Source organism: Solanum dulcamara, chromosome 10, assembly GCF_947179165.1.
Source record: "Solanum dulcamara chromosome 10, daSolDulc1.2, whole genome shotgun sequence".
Lineage (NCBI taxonomy): Eukaryota > Viridiplantae > Streptophyta > Magnoliopsida > Solanales > Solanaceae > Solanum > Solanum dulcamara.
The window spans coordinates 66,910,315-66,931,836 of record NC_077246.1 but is presented as its reverse complement, the minus strand read 5'-3'; the positions used below and the strand labels follow the sequence as shown (position 1 = coordinate 66,931,836).

Here is a 21,522-nt window from a genome sequence, read left to right as displayed (position 1 = left end):
CTTATACCAAAACATGCCAAAAGAAGGAATAGTTTTACATACTTATGCCAAAAACATGCCAAAAGAAAGCTTCACATACCTTCTTATGGGTTACTCTTTGTCACACTCACGTCGTCGTCCTCCAAACCTATTTAACATGGAAGTAATGCAAGTATCAACAACCCTTAACTGTTCAACACCTTAAGTTATACACGAGTGTTCACATAATCCATTTCCTCGCTCGTCTTCTCGACTAGTTCCTTAACTAATTAACGAGTTAACGAAAATCGGGCAGCATCTCCCCTATAATATGTCCTATCCGAATTTCCAATCACACTCCTAATGACTATAGCCAACCAACAACAACAACCTGCAGGACATGTATAAGCAGTTCACACCAACATAATACAACACAACCTGCAAATGACTCGCTCGAAACCACGATACCAAAATAGGGTTTCTAATTTCTGTTTTGCAAAACCTTTTACCGTACGAAGCGGGGGTGTCATGTGTGTACAACCAGCAGATCCCCCACACATTTTAGGACACATTTAGGCCCTGCAACACACACCACACAACCAGCAGCAGCCTCAACACACACAACGCCTCATTTCGACTACAATTTGACTACGACGACTTCAATTTCGATTGTGTCTATCGTCGAGCATTTCCACGATTTTATTAAACTTTCAGCAGCCTAAAAGGTGTTTAATACACCTTATAACAACACCATAAACTTCAAATTAGAAGGGAAGACCTTACCTCACCCGAAATTGGTCAAAATTCACCAAATCGCACCTCGGAACTTCTTCAAACTTGCTGAAATTGTGCGGACTGCTTGTTATCTGTTTGGTGCTGATACAAGCCATGATTTTACATTATTAACACCTTCATATCATGTACAAACCTTACCAAAACGTGGGAGAAGAGCACCAAGCCGTACCTTAACAAACGGCTTCCCAAACTTGCTGAAAATTAACTTCAGAAACTCCTTACATGCTGAAAGTCGCGGACTGTTCGTGTCCCTTCTTTGCTGCCCCAAACAGTAATTTTACACTATTAAACCCCGTCTTGTAGCCGTGGTATACCTTAAATAATTAATTCACGGAACGAAATCAGAGGGCTTACCTTAAATTGGAGCAACCCGTGGCTGCCTCTCTTTTCTCTCTATGTTTCTCTCCTTGCTCTTGGCTGAAGTTTGGATAAAGAACTGAAGTATAAGTCATATTACACATGTATATATATCTCTTTAGAATCTGCCACGTGGCAGCCCCCTAGGGGTGACACGTGGCAGTCTCCTAGGGGGCCACCTCAACTTATTCGGCCAATCACATGCTACCATGTGGCAGTGGGGTCCACCCCAAGCTGCTGCATCACCTACTTGACCCTAAGTAGGTGCATCACCTGCTTGTCTAAGTAGGTGCATCACCTGCTTGCTTCGAGTAGGTGTGTCATTTTCTTATTTCTCTTTCGTGAGCTTGTAATCTCGTCTTGATTCAAGAGCCTATGTATTCCTTGCTATTTAATCTCGACGTATACTCAAGTAGCTTAGTATGTAATACCTCCAAGTTGGTAGTTTACGCGAGTCAATCGAGTCCTACGACTCATTTTTCGGCCTCCAACTCCTTTCGAATTTTTATAACCTTATTTCCAATCTTCCTTATTATGAAGCATTTCGTTCTCCTTTCCTTGGAGTTATTTGATAGCATTATAAACTATTCAACTCACATAACGACTTTTAAGAAACTTAAGAGCCTTCCTAGAAACTTTGAGAAGCTTAAGAAGCATTCTAAGGTACCAAAGTACGGGGTGTAACAGAGGGTCTCTCTAAAATTTGCAAGGAATCCCCTTACTCAAACATAAGAAGCCCTATGAGTCACTGAAACGACGGCAGGAGTGCCCTTTTTCTATCAATAGAGGGATTGATCTTTCTTATCCGAGAGTCTTATCAAACTCTCTGCCACTGTGATAAGGAGAAAGAGTAAAGAAAAAATGAAAATAAGGATCAGTCCTCTGAACAGAGTCCATTGCATCCCACAATAATTGACGGGCCGATCTTTATCGTCGAATCCCCAAATTTGCATCTTCGAGTGCTTTAGCCGATCCCGATACCTCCCAAGGAAAATCTCTAATTTTGATCCCAAATTGACGGGTTAACTTCGTACCTTTCCGGCATAAACCGTATATCTCAGAGAGGTCGTATTTCCCCCAACGCAATCCACAAAAAATCCATGAATCCCTTGGTGGTTATAGCCTCAAAATAAGCAATGAATTGCGGATATTCCGCAGCGCGAATTTCTTGAGAAACGAAGTCATAGATACGTATGTTCACGGCTAATTGGAAATAACCAGTTAGGTTTATGACGGGCATACTATTTCCCAACCTTCTGTGAACTTTTCTTCTCTTATGATTTTCGAAAAAGAAAGATTTTTCAGAAGCTGGCATCGCTAGTTGACTCTTCCTCGTCCAGCTGTTCCTGATGTCGAATGAGTTCATCATTACATTGATGCTTCATCTAAATTGCACTCCGTCATGCAGCAGAGCAGTGTTCATCTAACCTGTTATCCCTAGAGTAACTTTTCTTTGTTTAGCGACGGGCGAAAAGCGCACACGAAGATTCTAAATAATATGTTAAAATCAAATCCAATCACAATCAAAAGGGAAGAACAATTATATTTGAGATACACAAATTTTGTCAAAAAGCTAGGGGTACCTAACTCGGGAACATAACGAAAATGATTAGATAAGTTTGTTGGTAGGTTGAAAATAGTTTTTTAAGTATGCATTGTATTTTGATCGTTTAATTTTGTTAAAAGTTAACATTTTTAATTTTCATTAAATATCAATCAAACTTTAAATATTATATTTGAGAAAAATTATAAAAAAGAATAGCAGTAACTCACATTTAAAGGCACAATTATATATTTCTGCTATTTTTGATTCATTAGTAAATTCTGATGTAATTTTTTTTTAAATTTTTTTTTTTAGTGTATCATTTAGTATTTAGTAAGACTCTTTTCATATTTACCGTTAATTTTTTATTTTGATCAAATTCAATAAATATAGATTATCAAATATTTGATGAGAATTAAAATATTAATTATCGTCAAACTTAAAGGATCAAAACTGTTTTATGGATAGTTAAGAGACTATTTTGAATCTACCGCAAACATAAGTAACCATTTTTTTCATTTTCCCGCCCTAACCCTGACTATATATAGCTTTTCTCGAAGCCCGAAGACAGCTTTTACTAAACAAAAAGTGAAAGAGAAGAACCGCGATAGTTAATCCTATGAATTCTTGAAGAGAAAGAAGAAAACAACATGGGAATCGATTGTTTAGTTTTGGGTAAGCATTTATAGTTGATTTCATTAGTTTTTTGATATACTATACTACATATTTTATGCCGGTCAAGCGTCGGAATCAGAATTTTCATAGCTTTTGACATCTAATATATATAATTAAAACAAAATTTTAATTATATATAAATAATATAATTTTCTTCTAAAGGGCATTCCGATGAACCCTTGAATAAAAGCTGGCTCCGCCACTGAATTGTCTGCCAAATGTTTGATGAAATGCTGAAACGAAACAAATATGAGTTACAGGTGCAGGACAGGAGGTAGGAAAGAGCTGTGTAGTGGTGAATATAAACGGCAAGAAGATAATGTTTGACTGCGGGATGCATATGGGACACGATAATCACGAGAGATACCCAGATTTCTCTCTTATCTCTGAGTCTGGTGACTTCAACAATGCTCTCTCATGCATCATCATCACCCATTTGTATGTTACTTTGCTACACCCCCTTATCATAAGTTGCTGTGTATATATTTCAATCTTTTGATCCACTTTAATGAAGCTCAATAAACCCCTTTACATCTTGTTGGATGGTTGTTACATTCTCCCTCCGTCCCAACACCGTTTGACTTGACACAAAGTTTAAAAAAAGGGAAGACTTTTGAAATTCGTGTGGCTAATAAAAGGAGAATTTTAAAATTATTATTTTCAATCGCATAAAAGTGACATTCTTTTTGGGACGGACTAAAAATTAGTGTGCCACAATAAATTGGGATAGAGAGATTTATCATTCATTAGGTATCATATTGTATTGTATTATATTGATGAATACAATGTTTGGATAAATTGTATCGTTTTATATTGTTACGTAATGCCATACATAAGCAGTATGAAGAATAAACTTACAATATTAAAAGTAGGATATGGGGAAATTATAATAAGAAAAGGTAGGGTTAAGGATAAAATATAATTATTACAAACATAGGCAAAATGAGGAAAAAAGCAAGGCTACGACTTCGATCACACCAAATCTGTCGTTACATAAAATAAGACTTTTCATCGTTACATATAGATAGATTTACCCATACGAATAAAATTTAATTAACATCAAAACAAACATTTTATTTAAATGTTACAATACGATAGGTAACAAGATATGCCCACATCCCCTATTTATATGGCTTTGTAATCTCTTACTTTTTGGTCTTTTTTAGTGATATTCAATGCACTTCTTTAGCGATAGGGGGAAAGTTTTCCTCTGCCTAACGAATTGCATCCCCTATCACATGTATATGTCATAGTGAAAATTTACTCTTAAGTTTAATACAATGAAACTGATGACGCCCTTTAGAGATGGGGGAAAGATTTACCCCAACTTATTGAATCACACCCCCTGTTAAATGTATATGCTATTGTAATGTAATTTTAACTTTTTATCTCTATTGATCTAATCTAATGAACTCTGGTTGCAGCCACCTAGACCATATAGGAGCTCTTCCATATTTTACTGAAGTTTGTGGGTACAATGGCCCCATATACATGACGGTACTTCCTTTGTATCCCCCTTATAATCCTTAACACTTCAATAGCGTATAGGAATACAGAATCAAAATGTCGATGTACATGATGAAATGCTTCATTTGATTTTTTTTTTTTGTGGTTGTGTTTCTTTCTGAAGTGCATTCCTTTCCCATTGTTCCTCACCTTCTGTCAAAAAAAGGGTTTAAATAAATAACTGAAGCAGGTTAGTCATTTACTTTACACTAGTAATCTTACTGGAAGTATCTCATGCAAAACTCAATTGTATAAAAATCTCATTCAAAAGCTTTGAACTGTAATCTCATATTTTATTACAACAACAACAATAATAATATACCCAGTGTAATCCCACTACTGGGGTCTAGGGAGGGTGGTGTGTACACATCCTTCTGAATTTGATAATTGATCTTACTGGCAAGTGGTCTTCTGTGTCAACAAGTTATTGTCATAAATTGTTGAGATATAAGGCTTGATATGCCCAGTAGCAATGCATACTCAACCACTTATCAGTAGCTTCCTTAAAATTTTGGTTGTTCCAGTAGACATTGCATTTCTTCTGCCATAGTAACAATTACGGAGTTTCGCTGTTGTCCAGGAAAACTATAATTCGTGATCTTAGAAATTGTTCTAACTAAAAAATCTATCATACATTTACATGTAATAAACCAAATATACCTAACATTAGGGATACATTTGTTATCAAAATGCAATATGAATAAAAAAATATTGAATGTCTTGGGGATTTTAAAAAAAATGTCATGAGTTGCTGTTTACATTAATTAGACAATGTGAAAATAAACGTGAAGCAAAATCAGCACAAAAAGAGTTCTGTTTTGGACAATATTCAGATACTTCCTTTAAAATACTAAAGCATTAGAGTAGATCAAGAGATTAGGGAGATATCTTTTACAAATTAAGAAATATATGACATAATTGGAAGTCGTTTGCCTACAGACAATCCAGATGTGTTGGGAGGTTTTTTTAAAAAGTCTCAATTTTGCTACATGTTCTGTGCAATATTTTCAATTCCTCTTTTTTCACATCTGATATGTACTTATCAGCCCATGTAACATATGCTTTCAGTATCCAAATTCTTTTTTGCTAGAAATGTTATGAATGAACAAGAATGTGTACTTGGATTTTCAACCCAGTTTTGCCATAGTTTATGATCTACTCTGTGATCAACTTTAATAACTCATCCTTCAGTATCCAACAAAAGCTTTGGCTCCATTGATGCTGGAAGATTATCGCAAAGTGATGGTTGATAGAAGGGGAGAGGAAGAGCAATTTAGTTCTGAGAATATCACGGATTGCATGAAAAAAGGTATCCTTTCTCCTACTAGTCACTTCCGTGACCTATTTATAGTATGATTCAGTTTTCTAGTAACTGGTGGCAAATGGTTAGAATTTGGTCCAGTTTGCAGTATATGTTCATATTGCTTCCTTTAAAGTTGTCAACTAGGCAAGTTAACTTCTCAATAGTTATACCAACTTTATTTGGGTCAAAGCAAATGTAAATTAGACTGAGCATATTTATGATCTCTATTGAAGTGTGCTAGCATCTCATCTAAAATCTTAAGCTTAAACTGTTTAGAGAGTACACTTTTATTTATTTAATTATATTCTCACATGCCCCCCTATGTGCATGCCTCATTCTTTTTTCATGGCTAAGCACGTAGAATTCTTTTTGATAATGGGTGGCGTTGAGATTTGATCCCAAGACCTCTGCTTACTCTGATACTATATTGAAGATAGTGTTGTCAAACCATATTGAAGATTTGAACTGTGTGGTCATCTCATCTAAAAGCTTAAGGTTAAACTGTTAGAGAGAACACACTTTTATTTACGTAATTATATTCTCAACAATCTCTCATGTTGAAATAAGATAATATATATTGTGTATCAATGCCATAACCACTTACAACTCTAATATCCTATTAGTTCTCCAATAAAAGAAAACCATGCGCAAAGCGGGAGCCATTTGTAATTGTTGCATATATATTGGTGATAGAAGCTAACTGCAATATGGGGTTTTCCACTCCTCACATGGTTGCATGAGTGCATTGGCTGACTAATGGACAAAACCTTTCTGTTTATTTTGGTTAAATCTGCTGTCTCAGTTGAGCTGGAAGTCTGTCTGACAAATGCACAAACCTTTTCTGTTTTCCCCCACAATTAAATGGGCTGCTGCAGGCTCTTGACACCATTAGTGTGGTTTCAATGGTTCTAATAGTCGCCTTTTCTGACTCAAAGGTTAACTACACGATCTTCTTATGTGGTTTCACTAGTTATCAGTATAGTATGATAACTATGTTAAATGTGTTACTGCTGACATCAGTGTTCTTCAATGGATCATATAGCAGTAACAGTGGTTTGTATCTGCTGCCTCCAGGGGCCCACTGTTGAAACCAATCAATCTTATTGAGCTTATTACATGTCTACAACTCAGAATTCACACATTGAGCCATTTAGGCACCCAGATCATAGGGAACTACATTCTTTTGGTTAAAGATGGATTATCCATTATGGCATCTTGCCAATACCTCATGCTAAAGTTAAACTGTGGAAACAAAACAAAGGGAGAACAAATGGTTCTCATTGAAGTACAGGTGTTTTATGAAATCGCCAAGTTAAAGCTAGACTTTTTAAAAGTTGGCAAGAGAAGCTAGATTCTTTTAAAGTTGGCAAGAGATTGCTGATTAAACTCCTACAATGAGCAATATTAATTTAATGCACATGCAAGATTGGATTGATGAGTGAAGTGAATTCTAATGATCTAACAAAATGCAGCTATTATATAAGTTAGCAGAATATTTTCGGCATCTTTTCTCTTATTCATCTCCAAATTGATGTGTTATTTAACTTTTGCAATCGGTTTGCAGTTACTGCAGTGGATTTGAAGCAGACTGTGCTGGTTGATGGAGACCTTCAAATTCGAGCATACTATGCTGGACATGTATGGTTTAAACTATTCATTCATTTGCACAAACACTCCAATAACTTTTTCACGTGCATTCATTAGTATCAAGCAGATTGACCTGTAGGTTTTCTTTTCAATTTTAAGGGAAAAAGGGAACATCAATTAATGAAGAAAACAAAAGCCACATCAACTTAATTCACACAACAAATAATGGGTCTGTTTGGATTGACTTATTTTAGGCAGCGTGTTAAAAGGCGAGGGCGCGGGGCGAGACGTTTTATGCAGCATGGGTGAGGTGTAAGCCCCGAAACACGGGGGCAAGTCCCATGGATCTACGAGGCATATATCTCATGTATCTTTACTTTTATTATTTTTTTACTAAGAAAATAAGCAAATGTAAAAATTTTCAATAACTCATCCAATAAATTCAAATAAATCACTACTCATATAGAAAAAAAATATTATAATTATTATTTGAGAAAGGTAATAACACAAAAAATGAGAATAGCTGAGATAATCTTTAAAATAAAATCATCATCCATTTCATCATTGATGTCCACATCTACTAGTCCTTCCCATTCTCAACTAATATTTGTGCGGGCTATGTTTACATATTTCAAAGAAGTAGTTTAAAAAGTGTAAGAACAATAACAAAAAATGGATAAAGTTGCGTCAAGAACATAGTGCTACGAAATCTCTGTCCCATCAATTTCAGGCATGATTATCTAAAATCTATTTATGGGAGTGTCATTTTCTATGAGAGGTAGAGAGGCTATTTTCGAAAACAACCTCTCTACCTCCACGAAATAGTGGTAAGGTCTGCGTACATTCTACCCTCCCCAGACCCCACTTGTGGGATTTCACTGCGTATGTTGTTTGAAAAAATCACTACAACATGAAAACATGACAACATTAAGTATACAAATCATTACCCCAATAATAAAAATATGATTTATAGCAAAAATACCTTTAAAATAATAAAAAATAAATATAATGCCCGAGACTCATGCTTTTACGCCCGGGGCTTATGCCCCAAATTCTAGGTTGTATGCCCTATGGATCTACGCGTTTCATTTGCACTCCGGAACCTTTTTTTTACACGCCGCCTTAGGACTCTCCCCCAAAACGCCTTTGAAAACACTGATTTTAAGTGCTTTTAAGACAAAATGGCTTTTTAATCAGTTTCATAGTTTTTGGTTTAAATAAAAAGTGATTTTAAGCACTTGTTTTCAAGCTGAAATAACAAAAATAAGCCCAAAATCATAGGTTAAGATTTCTAATTTATAACTTTTTACTTATAAATCATAAGTTATAAGCCCATACAAATGGACTCAATCTTAGAAAAGGATTATGGATTGGATTAAAGGGAGTTAGGTATATCATCTTTTCAATTTGAAAGGAATAGAAAATGATGATTAAGAGAGTCATATCTTAGGAGTTAACTGGTAAGCTAGTCTATTGCAACTGATTCTTCTCATTTAGGTTGGTTTGATCTGAAAGTGTTCTCAAGTTTAAGCTTGCTATTTTCCTGATGTGTATTTTATATTCCATCTTTTTGGAATTGATTATTCCCTTTCCAACTGGCCTACATTTCTGAAGTATATGCGGATTGTTGAATGACTCTTCTAACCTCCTTCTCTCTCACACACATACGCAATCTTGTGTTAGTGCTTCTGGATATAGCTAATTTGCTCTATAGCTGTGTGAAGCACACTAGATTTTCTGTGTTCTTTCTTCAATTTGGAAGCTACAAGCAGCTATATATACTCCATGTCAATAAGCAGAGCTGTATACAACAAGAGTGAGAACAATTTTTTGTTGCATTTGGAAGTTACTCAATAAAAGCAGCAACACAGCATTATCACAAAACAAAAAGAAAATAGCAGCCTGGAAAACCCAATGTCTTGAACAATTAAAAGAGGAGAAAGAAAAGAACACCTAATTCATAATTTGTCTACCACCAATAATAAAAATTGCTACTTATGAAAGTGACATTGCGAAATGTACTACCAGCAGAACCCGATTGATCAATCAGGAAGGACACCACACTACTTGTGTATATACTCATACAGATATAGGATTCCCCCACTACATTGGCTTACTGACTTGCGGAAAAATAAAAGCACTAAAGGTAACCTGATTGCTAATGCTAGCTGCAAGTTCATTCTTGGAGACAAAGTCATGCAATGCAAATTCTAAATCTGAGCTTAACATAGGATGCACATATTGTCCTTTTCTGTATTTCTGCTGTCTGCCTTCCTTTGTTTCCCTGTAAATATGACACATGTCATGGGTGATCTCATGTGGAAGACATTTGAACCACCAGCAAATGTGGAAGAAAAACATGAAGGAATAAAATTAAAATTCTGAATTGATGAAATGGAAAAGAAATTTGTGTGGTATCCCTGTTAGTTCATGATGTTCTAAACTAGCTGTCTTGTCAATGATCTTAGTAGATATCTTTGATTGAAATCTTCTTATATATCAGAAAATATTCCTTCTTGTGAATTTGAATTCAATTCCCTTCTATATATTATACACAAAAAGAATAGAGCCAGAATTTTGTCATCCAGCTGTAAATCATGCATGAAAGGTCAATCAATATTGATGTTGTGAATACCGAACTCTATGTCTAGGTTCTTGGTGCTGCAATGTTTTATGCTAAAGTGGGCGATGCTGCTATGGTATACACTGGAGATTATAATATGACGGCTGATAGACATCTTGGAGCTGCTCAAATTGACCGGCTGCAGCTGGACCTTGTCATAACAGAGTAAGTAGTTGATACCATCTAAAAAATCACCTGCATATACATCATGGTTGCACCTGTCAAAAGAATATCATGGTAAACAATCTTGGTCAAATATTTAGTCTAAATCAATTTTGATGATCATTTTTCTAGAAAAGCAGCTGGTTGCATTAGAAAAGCAACTACGAAGGTTCTAGGGTATCGAGAGGTATATTCGGTGGTCGTCAAGGAGATTGGTGGTGGAATGGAGAAGTAGAAGGCAAAGTGAAAGCCAAGAAGGTTGCTTATACAAAGTGGATGAAGTGTGTGGATGAGGAGGAGAAGAGTATGCTTAAAGATATTTATAAGAAGGCGAAGACGGAAGCAAAGTCGGCGGTCACCAATGCTAAGAAGGCAACTTTTGAACGCTTATATGTCGAGTTAGAAAAAAAAGGTGGGGATAAGAGATTGTATAGGCTCGCTAGAGTGAGAGAGAGAAAAGCCCGCGACCTGGATCTAGTAAAGTGCATCAAGGACGAGGAGGGTGAAGTGTTAGTGGATGACGCCTCTATTAGCAGGATGAGGAAGGGGAAAGCGACGGGGCCCGATGAGATTTCGATGGACTTTTGGAAGAGCACTGACAAGGCAGGTGTGGAGTGGTTGACTAAGTTGTTTAATGTTATTTTGAAGACTTTTAAGATGCCCAATGAATGAAGGTGGAGTACTATGGTTCCATTGTACAAGAACAATGGTGATATCCAAAAATGTAATAATTATAGGGGGATCAAATTGCTAAGCTACACTATGAAGATTTGGGAGAGAGTGGTGGAGATGAGGGTGAGGAGAGGAGTGTCAATCTCAGAGAATCAGTTCGGATTCATGTCGGGGCGGTTGATTACTGAAGCAATCCATCTTATGCAGAGACTGGTGGAGAAATTTAGAGAAAGAAAAAGGGATCTTCATATGGTATTCATTGATCTTGAAAAGGCTTATGACAGTTTCGAGGGATGTTCTCTGTAGGTGCTTGGAGGCTAAAGGTGTCCCGATGGTGTATATTAGAGCGATAAATGACATGTATCATGGAGCCAAGACTTGAATTAGGACGGTGGGAGGTAACTCAGAGCATTTTCCTGTTGAGATGGGATTACATTAGGGATCTGTACTGAGTCCTTTCCTTTTTGCCTTGGTGATGGATGAGCTGGCACGGTCTATTCAGGAGGAGGTTCCATGGTGTATGCTATTTGCGGACGACATAGTTTTAATTGATGAGACTTGGGACAGAGTTAATGATAGGTTGGAGGTTTGGAGATAAACTCTGGAGTTCAAAGGGTTCAGATTGAGCAGGACCAAAATTGAATACCTGGAGTGCAAATTCAGTGGTGCGATGGATGAAGAGGGCATAGAAGTGAGGCTTGCCACTCAGCCTATTCCCACTCATCCAAAGCAGTGGGGACATTGACGAGGCTGTCATGCATCGCATTGGGGCAGCGGGCAACGTGGATGAAATGGAGGCTTGCCTCTAGAGTCTTGTATGACAAGAAGGTACCACCTAAACTTAAATGTAAGTTCTACAGAATGATGGTTAGACTAGCGTTGTTATACGGAGTGGAGTGTTGACCGGTAAAGATCTCTCATGTCCAGAAGATGCATGTTGCGGAGATGAGGATGTTGAGATGGATGTGTGGACAAACTAGGAGTGATAAGATTAGGAATGAGGTCATTCGGGAGAAGGTGGGAGTGGCTTCTGTGGCAGACAAGATAAGAGAAGCGAGATTGAGATGGTTTGGACATGTGTAGAGGAGGGGTGTCGACGCCCCAATTAGAAAGTGCGAGCGGTTGGATTTTGGGGTTATGTGGAGGGGTAGGAGTAGACCGAAAAAGTATTGGGGAGAGGTGATTAAACAAGATATGGCGATACGCCATATCACCGAGGACATGACCTTAGATAGAAAAGAGTGGAGGTCGCGAATTAGGGTAGAAGGCTAGTAGGGGTAGAATGGTATATTTCCATATGTCGATTTAGGGTGGTCGTAGGTCTAGGCGTGCTATTATAGTTGCAGTGTTTTGATTACCACATTACATTTTTATTGTTATTGTCTTTGTCTTGTAAAATTTGCATCGTTTTTCATTTTTTTTGTGCCATTATGCTCTATATTTGTATATATTATATATATATATATTTTCTTATTTGGGAATGTGTCTTTTGAACCGAGGGTCTTTCAGAAACAACCTCTCTATCTCTATGAGGTAGTAGTAAGGTCTGCGTACACCCTACCCTCCCAGAGCCCAAGTGTATTGTTGTTGTCTTTTTTATTTCACGATTTTATGCAGCTCAAGTGGATTGATGACTTTTGAGTCCCACATCAGTTGTGGGAATGGAAATTCGACTCCTTATATAGTCAGCCGCAATACTCACCCCTTGATCTAGCTTTTGGGGTTAAGTTAGACTCAAGGTCCATTTCTTTATATGGTATAGAGCCATACCCTTCCCAATTCATTGTTCACCCGATGTTGGGCTCCCATCTTATATTGTCCAGGCTCTAGATGTCCACTCTGGGTGTGCAAGGGGTATTGAGTCCACATCGGTTGTGGGAATGCAGATTGGACTCCTTATATGGTCTTGACAATCTTCACCTTTTGAGGTAGCTTTTGGAATTGAGTTAGGCCCAAAGTCCATTTCTTTATCAATGACCATTATCAGTTTCCTGATCTCGATGCTCTTTTGGCTAGGCTTGGCTCAAAAAATAGTTTGCACTTAAAGAAAAAGTATGATTCAAGATTTAATGAAATATTGAGAATTAGTATGTAGTTTTTGTATGGCTGTATGCTCACAATGTTAGACGACTAGCACCAAAATCATATGTTAGTTCTTGCCAAGATTTATGTCTCCTGCTAATTGGTTTGACTGGAACATCGCAGTGTGAAATGGTATGAACTTGATGTAATATCCTCCTTTTCCCTGTCTTAGTCCAAGTTGGCGGTATCATATTAGTGTTCTTTATTTCTTATAGCCTCTTCAAGATAAGTTACAATTGTCACTTTTGATTCAAAATTTGGTGATATCCTGATAAATAAATTTAATGTCATTATCCTGGCCTTGAAAAATGAAAATTTTAGCTGCAAAGATCACTACTCATAATTTTGTTCTTACAGGTCAACTTATGCAACCACCACCCGTGATTCCAAATATGTTCGGGAGAGGGAGTTTCTCGAAGCAGTATGATACTTTTGGCTACTAAAAGGAGTTTATTCTTTTTTCCGATATCGTGCATATGTTTTTCTTGTGATTTCTGCTTATAACACATTGCTGTGACAGAATATGCTTGTGAGTGTTTGTAAAGGTCTTGTCTGAATATCCTTGTCCTGGGTGCTATGCTTTATATTCCGATGTCAATGACTAATGTTGATTGGTATACGGCCCGTAGTCTAGTTCTGAAGCATTGACTCTTCTAACAAAGTCAAAAGGGAGTGATGTGATACACAAAAGTATATAAAATAGTTTGCATGGTGTGCTCACAGTGATTTTAAAGTTGCGAGTACAATCTGAGTGCTGTACTCCACGATATTTTGCTTGTGAATCGACAAATCATAGCTATTGTCCAAGTGTCGTTGGCCTCTTAAAAAATGGTAGGTAAGAGGCTGCATTGCATTTTATTTTAGCCTCACCCCTCGATTGATTTCTAACACTGAACAAATCTGTACCAAAGGGAATTTGTGTTTTGTTTGAAGACCTGCAAATTAAAAGATGTATGCATGTGCATGTTGATTTCTTTGTTTAATGCACTTCATCACTTACTGCAATTTAACATAATCTCTTTCAGTTGTATATATCTTCTGCTCACTTTGCTCTATTTCGAAACCGGTGGGTTTTTGTCTAAAACATTGTATTTATTGCCATTCTCTATTAATAAGAGTCCTTTATTTCTAAAATATCTGTGATTCTTTTCTTCTTATATCTTTTTGCTTTCGTTACTTGCTGTTTTCCTTCAAGCTTTGAACTTCTTATTCTTATCTGACTTCTTCTTTCTGATTCTATTTTGATTTTTCTGAGCTGAGGGTCTTTCGGAAACAGCCGTCCTACCGTGGTAGGAGTCAGGTCTGCGTACACTTTACCCTCCTCAGACCCCACGTTGTGGGATTTCACTGGGTCGTTGTTGTTGTTGTTGTATTGTTGAATTCATTTTTATTTACTAACGCTTTAATACCAAAAATTGATTTAGATTCACAAATGTGTTGATAGTGGAGGAAAGGTGCTCATCCCTGCATTTGCTCTTGGAAGAGCTCAGGTTTTTATTCTTATTTTGGCTAGATTATAAATTAACTCTAGTTTTTTTCCCTTTTTCTTTTTGATAACCATGGTGTCTATGCTAGCTTGCGCGTACGGGATACCTGTCACTAGGGGTGGGTGTTCGGTTCTTCAGTTTGGTTTTATCAAACTTCGATTCGGTTATGAAAAAATGTACAACGAACACCGAACCGATTTAGTTCGGTTTGGTTCAGTTTTTTCTAAGTTCGGTTCAGTTTTCTAAAATGTCTTTTTGGGTGGAAATGAGTAAAATAAAATAAGGACCAAGCCAACTTAAATATAATGTTAATACTACAATTATACCAATATATGGTACTAATACTAATTGTACCAAAATTATGCTGGAATTATTCGATATATTCTACTAATTATACCACTATTACACTGAAATTATACGATATATAATACTAGATTATCCAATATTATATTGGAGTTATACCACATATAGTACTAATTATACCACTATTATATTGAAATTATAACATATATAATACTAATTATACCACTATGATACTGCAATTATACCATATATAATACTTACATTTAATTGCCAATAAATGTTAATTTATCAATTCTGATAAGATTCTATAAAAATTAGTGATTCAGTATTGCACAATTGTATTATCTTTTTACATTATAGAGAAAATTAAGGAAATCGTGAGTTGTGAAACAAATCTAACACATGAAAGTTGGCACTTATGAATAACCGATCCGTTTAATGAATAATTATGCCGAGGGTCTTTCGGAAACAGTCTCTCTACCTTCACGAGGTAGTGGTAAGGTCTGCGTACACTCTATCCTTCTCAGACCCCACTTAGTGGGATTCTACTAGGTATGTTGTTGTTGTTTAATGAATACTTATGGAAAAATAAGAAAAATTTCATGGAATTGACAGCGAGATTCCGTCTGGAAATTAGATAACTTGTTCTTTGGTTTTTGCTAATTTTTAAAATATTTTAATAAAACTTTTTATTAATAAAAGTTTGGTTCTTCGGTGCATCGAAGAATCACGACCCTTAAATGGAACACCAAATTGAAGGTCTGAACTATTGACAAAAAGAAGAAGCCGAAACCAAAGAGCCAAATTAGTTCGGCCTGGTCTTTCTGTATTTATGCCCACCTCTACCTGTCACCCACCAACAACATGTACCAACTTTGTTCATCGAGGCTAGAACAGATGGGTAGAAATCACCTAGTTTTTTTGTCTCTATTATAATTTGAATCTGAATCCTCATGGTGCTCAACCCACTTTATTGACCACTAGGTCACACCTTAAATTCCTAAATTTAGGACATACTTTAGCTTTAGGTCTTCTATAATGACAAATAATTGAGGGGGGTAGGGGGGAGGGGGACAAGTCAACATAATATTACTGAAGAATTAATCAATGGTCCTAAACTTCTAATCAGTATTTTGTTTCAAGACATTCCATGAAGGATGTGGTGGTCAACTAGTCCAAACTCTAGTAAGTTATGCATGTAGCTCTCTGAGCTGTCAATTTGGTTTCAAATATTTAATTATGAGAAACTAAGACATCAATGCTGCAAGAGCTTCTGTCAGGCTTGTATTTATTTGGAAGTCCAACTCACTCCAACAAGAGCACCCACGGCTGATATGCCTAGGTATAAGTAATGGTTTACATATTTCAATCATTCAACTTGTACCTCAATTCCAAACTTGTGGGCAGTGAGTATTAATCCTCTATATCTATTCCACTCTATTTGCGCTCATTTCGCTCTAATATTAAATAAATTAAGGAAAATTAGGAGTTTTCTGAGTCTAGAGGTACTCTATATCTCACACTTATCACTGCTAATGATTTATATATGTGTGGTATAAGTTGCCAAATTATATAATTGATAAACGTGGGCTTTCCTCAATCTTATTCTTGATGGTTTTCTTTATATTAAGATACCCTTATCTAAAAAAAAAGGTTTTTCTTTATGTTCTTGCTGCTTCTTACAGTTTTCTTTTCTTCTGCACTGTAGTATTATAACACAAGTATTTATTTTATTGGTGAACTATACTTCTCCAAACAGGAACTCTGTATGTTATTGGATGACTATTGGGAGCGGATGCATCTTAAAGTTCCTATTTATTTTTCCGCAGGTTCTTCTCCCTTGATTTCCTTGCATAATTCCTTAACGTCATTGCAGTTATGTGATATTTCTTTGTTGAAATCTTGGTCCTTCCTTGATCAGATTAGAAGAACTAGAATTAGAACTAGAATTCTGCAAGTGCAGTTATATCTCTGTAACTTTGTGTGATTTATTAAGTATTGTTGGAGCTATCAAGCTGTCTGCACTATAGCATGCCAAACAGTTTTATGTTATATGTAAAAGCTAAAAAAATAAGCCTTCCTGTGTACATGAAAAATAGTTATTACTTGGTAGACGGTATGTCTTTTAGGATATTCTACTTAGATTTACTGGAGATACCTAAGATAGTGTTGCATACCTTTGTTACCATCTCTAATTACCAGATATTCATTGTGCATGTCAGTAATAATAATACAGCTTTGACTAGCGTCAAGTCTTCAGCTTCTTCTCCCTCTTCTCAGACTAGCTGCAATAGTTTAGCCTTGAATAAATATTTTATGTATTTCTTACACTAGGTTGTCATATTAGTTTTCTTAATTAATCTTTTTGGTGGTACGATAATTCTGCTAACATTTTGGATTTACGTCATGTTTTTTTGGTAGTTTGATGCTTTATTCTTAATCCTCAACTACTAATCTTTCAGGTTTGACTATACAAGCAAATATGTACTATAAAGTTCTCATCAACTGGGCCAGCCAAAAGGTGAAAAGTCTTTCTGCAACACGCAATGCATTTGACTTCAAAAATGGTGCTTCCTCTATCACTCATTCAAGCTTTAGTAAATTGTAGAAATATCAAAACAGTAACAGGGATCACCAAGCTTTCTTGTACCGCGATATTCATTTTTCTGTATTCTTTAATAGCTCAAGTGAAAGATTAAGATTATTCTAAAAAAAAGTGAATGATTATGATCAAACATAATGCTATGCTCATATTACATTATCTGATGCTTGTACTTTGTAGTCCACAGTTTTCAACGTTCCATGATAAATGCTCCTGGACCTTGTGTTTTATTTGCTACTCCCGGCATGATAAGTGGTGGATTTTCACTTGAAGTTTTCAAGCAATGGGCTCCGTGCGAACAGAACCTGATAACTCTACCAGGGTACCATCTTTAATTCACTTGTATTTAATAGCTCTTCATGAGACAAAAAGAAATGTATTTACAAATGTTAATGATACATCCTTGCCTTTGTCTTTTAATAAAAGATTTTTGGGTTCAGGGACGGATTTATAACCCAATTTGTGGTGCACGTGAACCCATGGTCTCTCGGGCAAACTAGTATTTTATATACATATTCTTTTAGAATAGATGAAGGGGAGCCTTGGAGTAACTGGTAAAGTTGCTGCCATGTGACCAGGAGGTCACGGGTTCAAGCCTTGGAAACAGCCTCTGGCAGAAATGCAAGGCAAGGCTGCGTACAATAGACCCTTGTGGTCAGGCCCTTCCCCGGACCCCGCGCATAGCGGGATCTTTAGTGCACCGGGCTGCCCTTTTTTTTTTTATTCTTTTAGAATAGATCTAATACTATCTGCCAGCTCCCATGCTCCAAAAAAGTCAAATGGTGCACTTCGTTGGACACTGGGTTATTTACCTAGAGGAACAAGGATCAATTCCCACCTAATACTTCCTTTTTTTCTCCTTTCTTTCGTGGTGCGCCCACGTGGTGCGTCCATGTTATAGAAATTCTTGATCCGCCTTTGCCTGGGTTGAGTAAGCTGCTTCAAAATATCTGTCAAGAGGAACAAGGATCAATTCCCACCTTATACTTCCTTTTTTCCTCCTTTCTTTCGTGGTGCGCCCACGTGGTGCGTCCATGTTATAGAAATTCTTGATCTGCCTTTGCCTGGGTTGAGTAAGCTGGTTCAAAATATCTGTCAAGTATTTCCATTCTTTTTTGCTTCTTGACTCTGAAACTCTTGAAGAAAAACTTAGTTTATCTTTTCACGTTGTCAGCATTACCAAAATGCTATTGAGAGTGTAAAATCTTGAGAACTGACTTCCATCAACTTTGCAAGGTGCGACAAAATTTTTGTTGGATCTAATGTCTCAATGTACATTCTTTCTTGGTTGAGATGATTTATCCTGCTCTTAGCATCAACTAATGATTGTTAAGAGTTGTTTCATTTCAGAAGTGAATATATTCAATCATTCTTCCCTGCACCTAAGCACTTGGTGGTATCTTCACTACCAGGAGAAAGTGGGAAGTCAGATTAGAAAATGAAGCTCAGGGTTTGACTTTTTGCAATCCCTATGGGAATGAGAAAATTGAAACTCATAAATAGGGATGTAAATATTTCATTCGCAATGCTCATTTCTTTATGTATTTTATTTTTTCGTTGTTCCCCATCTCATGTTTCTTTCCTTCTTCCCTATCAACTTTCCCATGTAGGAGCTTTAAGGTCATCTAGATTCCATTTTAAATACTTCCTACCCTGATTGTGTGTTCTTTACCCTTAAAACTCAGGCGAGCACATCAAAAAGAACAGTGGTATGCTAACTTCATCAATTAATTACCGACACTTATGTTCCTACTATCCTTCGAATCCTATTTTTCAGATATTGTGTGGCTGGGACAGTAGGAAACAAGTTGATGAGAGCTAGACGTCCCGCCAAAATAGAAGTTGATAAAAACACCCAGATTGATGTGCGCTGCCAGGTACTTCTATTCTTGTATCTTCTAAAATTTGCTTAATTCCATCACATACTAGCTCTTTTGTATCTCTGTCTAATCATACGCTCCACTACAATGATGATATTTTTACTTGAATGACTCTTCAAACAACTGTTATTGTCAACTGTCTGGTAATGATCACGTTAACAGTTAAATGTGAGGGTTCTTGTCATTTTTCCTTCAGTACAAAATTGTCTTTGTTTCTCTGTTTTAGATTTCTACTTTGGATATCATAACTTGAAATTATGGATGATTTATAGAAACGTTTTCAGTTTCTAAAATTTTATTTGTTATTTAGCTCTGATCTTTCTAACTATATAAGTATATCTGTTTCTTGGATTTTTTGCTAGATTCATCAGCTGTCTTTTAGTGCACATACCGATTCCAAGGGAATCATGGATCTGGTCAGATTTCTATCCCCCAAAAATGTTATACTTGTACATGGGGAAAAGCCCAAGATGGTATTGCTCTCAGAGAAAATTAAATCAGATCTTGGGATCCCGTGCTATTATCCTGCAAATAATGAGTCTCAGCGCATTGAATCAACTCAATATATTAAAGCTGAGGCATCCAAATCATTTCTCCAAAGTTCTTTGTGCCCAAATTTCAAGTTTCTAAAAACAATTTCAAGAGCAGACGCTGGTTTCATTCTTAATGAGAGAGCTGAGTCTTGTGTACAAGTATGTGATGACAGAATAGCTGAAGGGACACTCATCATGAAGAAAGACCAGCACCCAATAATTGTACACCAGAATGAGTTAATGGACATCTTAGGAGCAGAAAATCATAAAGTTCAGATTGCTTACTGTTGTCCAGTGTGTGTTCCTGATGAGCTTAAAGATGTAGCTTTGTCGCCAGGAGAAGATATGCATCCTGTGCTTGATAAACTCTCCTTGCTGCATTTATTATACACAAAACTCTCAAATGATTTTCAAGATGTAACCATTCAGAATGATGGAGACCGTCTCCAGATAGAGTCATTTACTGTCTCTCCCTGTCCGAAGGAGAAATGTCCTCATAGAATACATGTTAATCCTGATAGCACATCTGAAGCAGTAAACTTTTGCTGTGCATGGTCAATGGAAGATGAGAAACTTGCTTGGAGGGTCATCTCAATCATGAAGAATTTGGAGTTGAAGACCCGTTAACTGCTTGTGCTCATTCAGAATTGAAAAAGTGTTCCTGATGAGGGTTCTTAGTGGAGACATAATTCAGTTTACTCTGTTATGAAATGTCAAGAACCATCGTGTAGTCAATGTTCGAAAATTACAGCATCTGGAGTCATATCGTGTAGTATACTTGTGGGGTTTACGGAAGAGGAAAGAAGTATCCGAAGAAAAATCAATTGTAGTTCGACTGTATCAAGTGCTAATGTGATGCATACATTTTTTGCAATGAAGAATTATTGAGCTCTTGCCTGTTTTGTGCTCATGACAACCTTTAGATTTGCTTAGTGCTTTTCCTGGAATACAATTTTTGTTTCCTTCTTTGGTAAAAGGATGAGTTTTTTGTTGGTAGTTGTTGATGCTCCTCATATACTTGTTACTACCATCAGATTTGCACTTGATATTTTTTTTAAAAAAAATTTCCAATAGTTGTTGCAGTTGGTAATCATGTGGTTCAGATTTAGATTTTAGTGGAGGCAAAAATATTAGGTAACTTCTTTCAATCTGTCCAAGTACTGGGTACTTGTGCTTACGGTGGCATAGCTGAGGGGTTCTTGTATTCACGTGAATCATGATCTCTTTCTAGATTATCTCAGTTCTTGTATTCACGTGAATCATGGGTGGTCTTTTGTATGAGGCATACGGACGCCACACACGGCACTGATGCACCACGGCAACGAGGCACAATGGCACTGGTGATCTCTTCCTAGATTATGTAATGTTATATTTTCTTTTTTAAAAATACTTAAATATATGTGTGCATTCAAGTTCAAAAGTATTATATAATAGGATGGTTACTGGTGCATCTC

At 36.6% G+C, this 21,522-nt stretch overlaps 1 protein-coding gene across 1 annotated transcript; it reads left to right on the top strand.

Annotated features, from left to right (window-relative positions):
- Positions 1 to 3,183: 3,183 nt before the first annotated feature.
- Positions 3,184 to 21,064, top strand: LOC129871342 (cleavage and polyadenylation specificity factor subunit 3-II). The gene is made up of 13 exons (XM_055946237.1): positions 3,184 to 3,328; positions 3,589 to 3,766; positions 4,753 to 4,825; positions 6,026 to 6,143; positions 7,702 to 7,775; positions 10,376 to 10,512; positions 13,621 to 13,684; positions 14,688 to 14,753; positions 16,813 to 16,882; positions 17,516 to 17,620; positions 17,836 to 17,977; positions 19,433 to 19,532; positions 19,898 to 21,064. The coding sequence occupies exons 1-13, from the start codon at positions 3,304 to 3,306 to the stop codon at positions 20,693 to 20,695; spliced, it is 1,950 nt and encodes a 649-aa protein (XP_055802212.1). The 5' UTR covers positions 3,184 to 3,303; the 3' UTR covers positions 20,696 to 21,064.
- Positions 21,065 to 21,522: the final 458 nt, after the last annotated feature.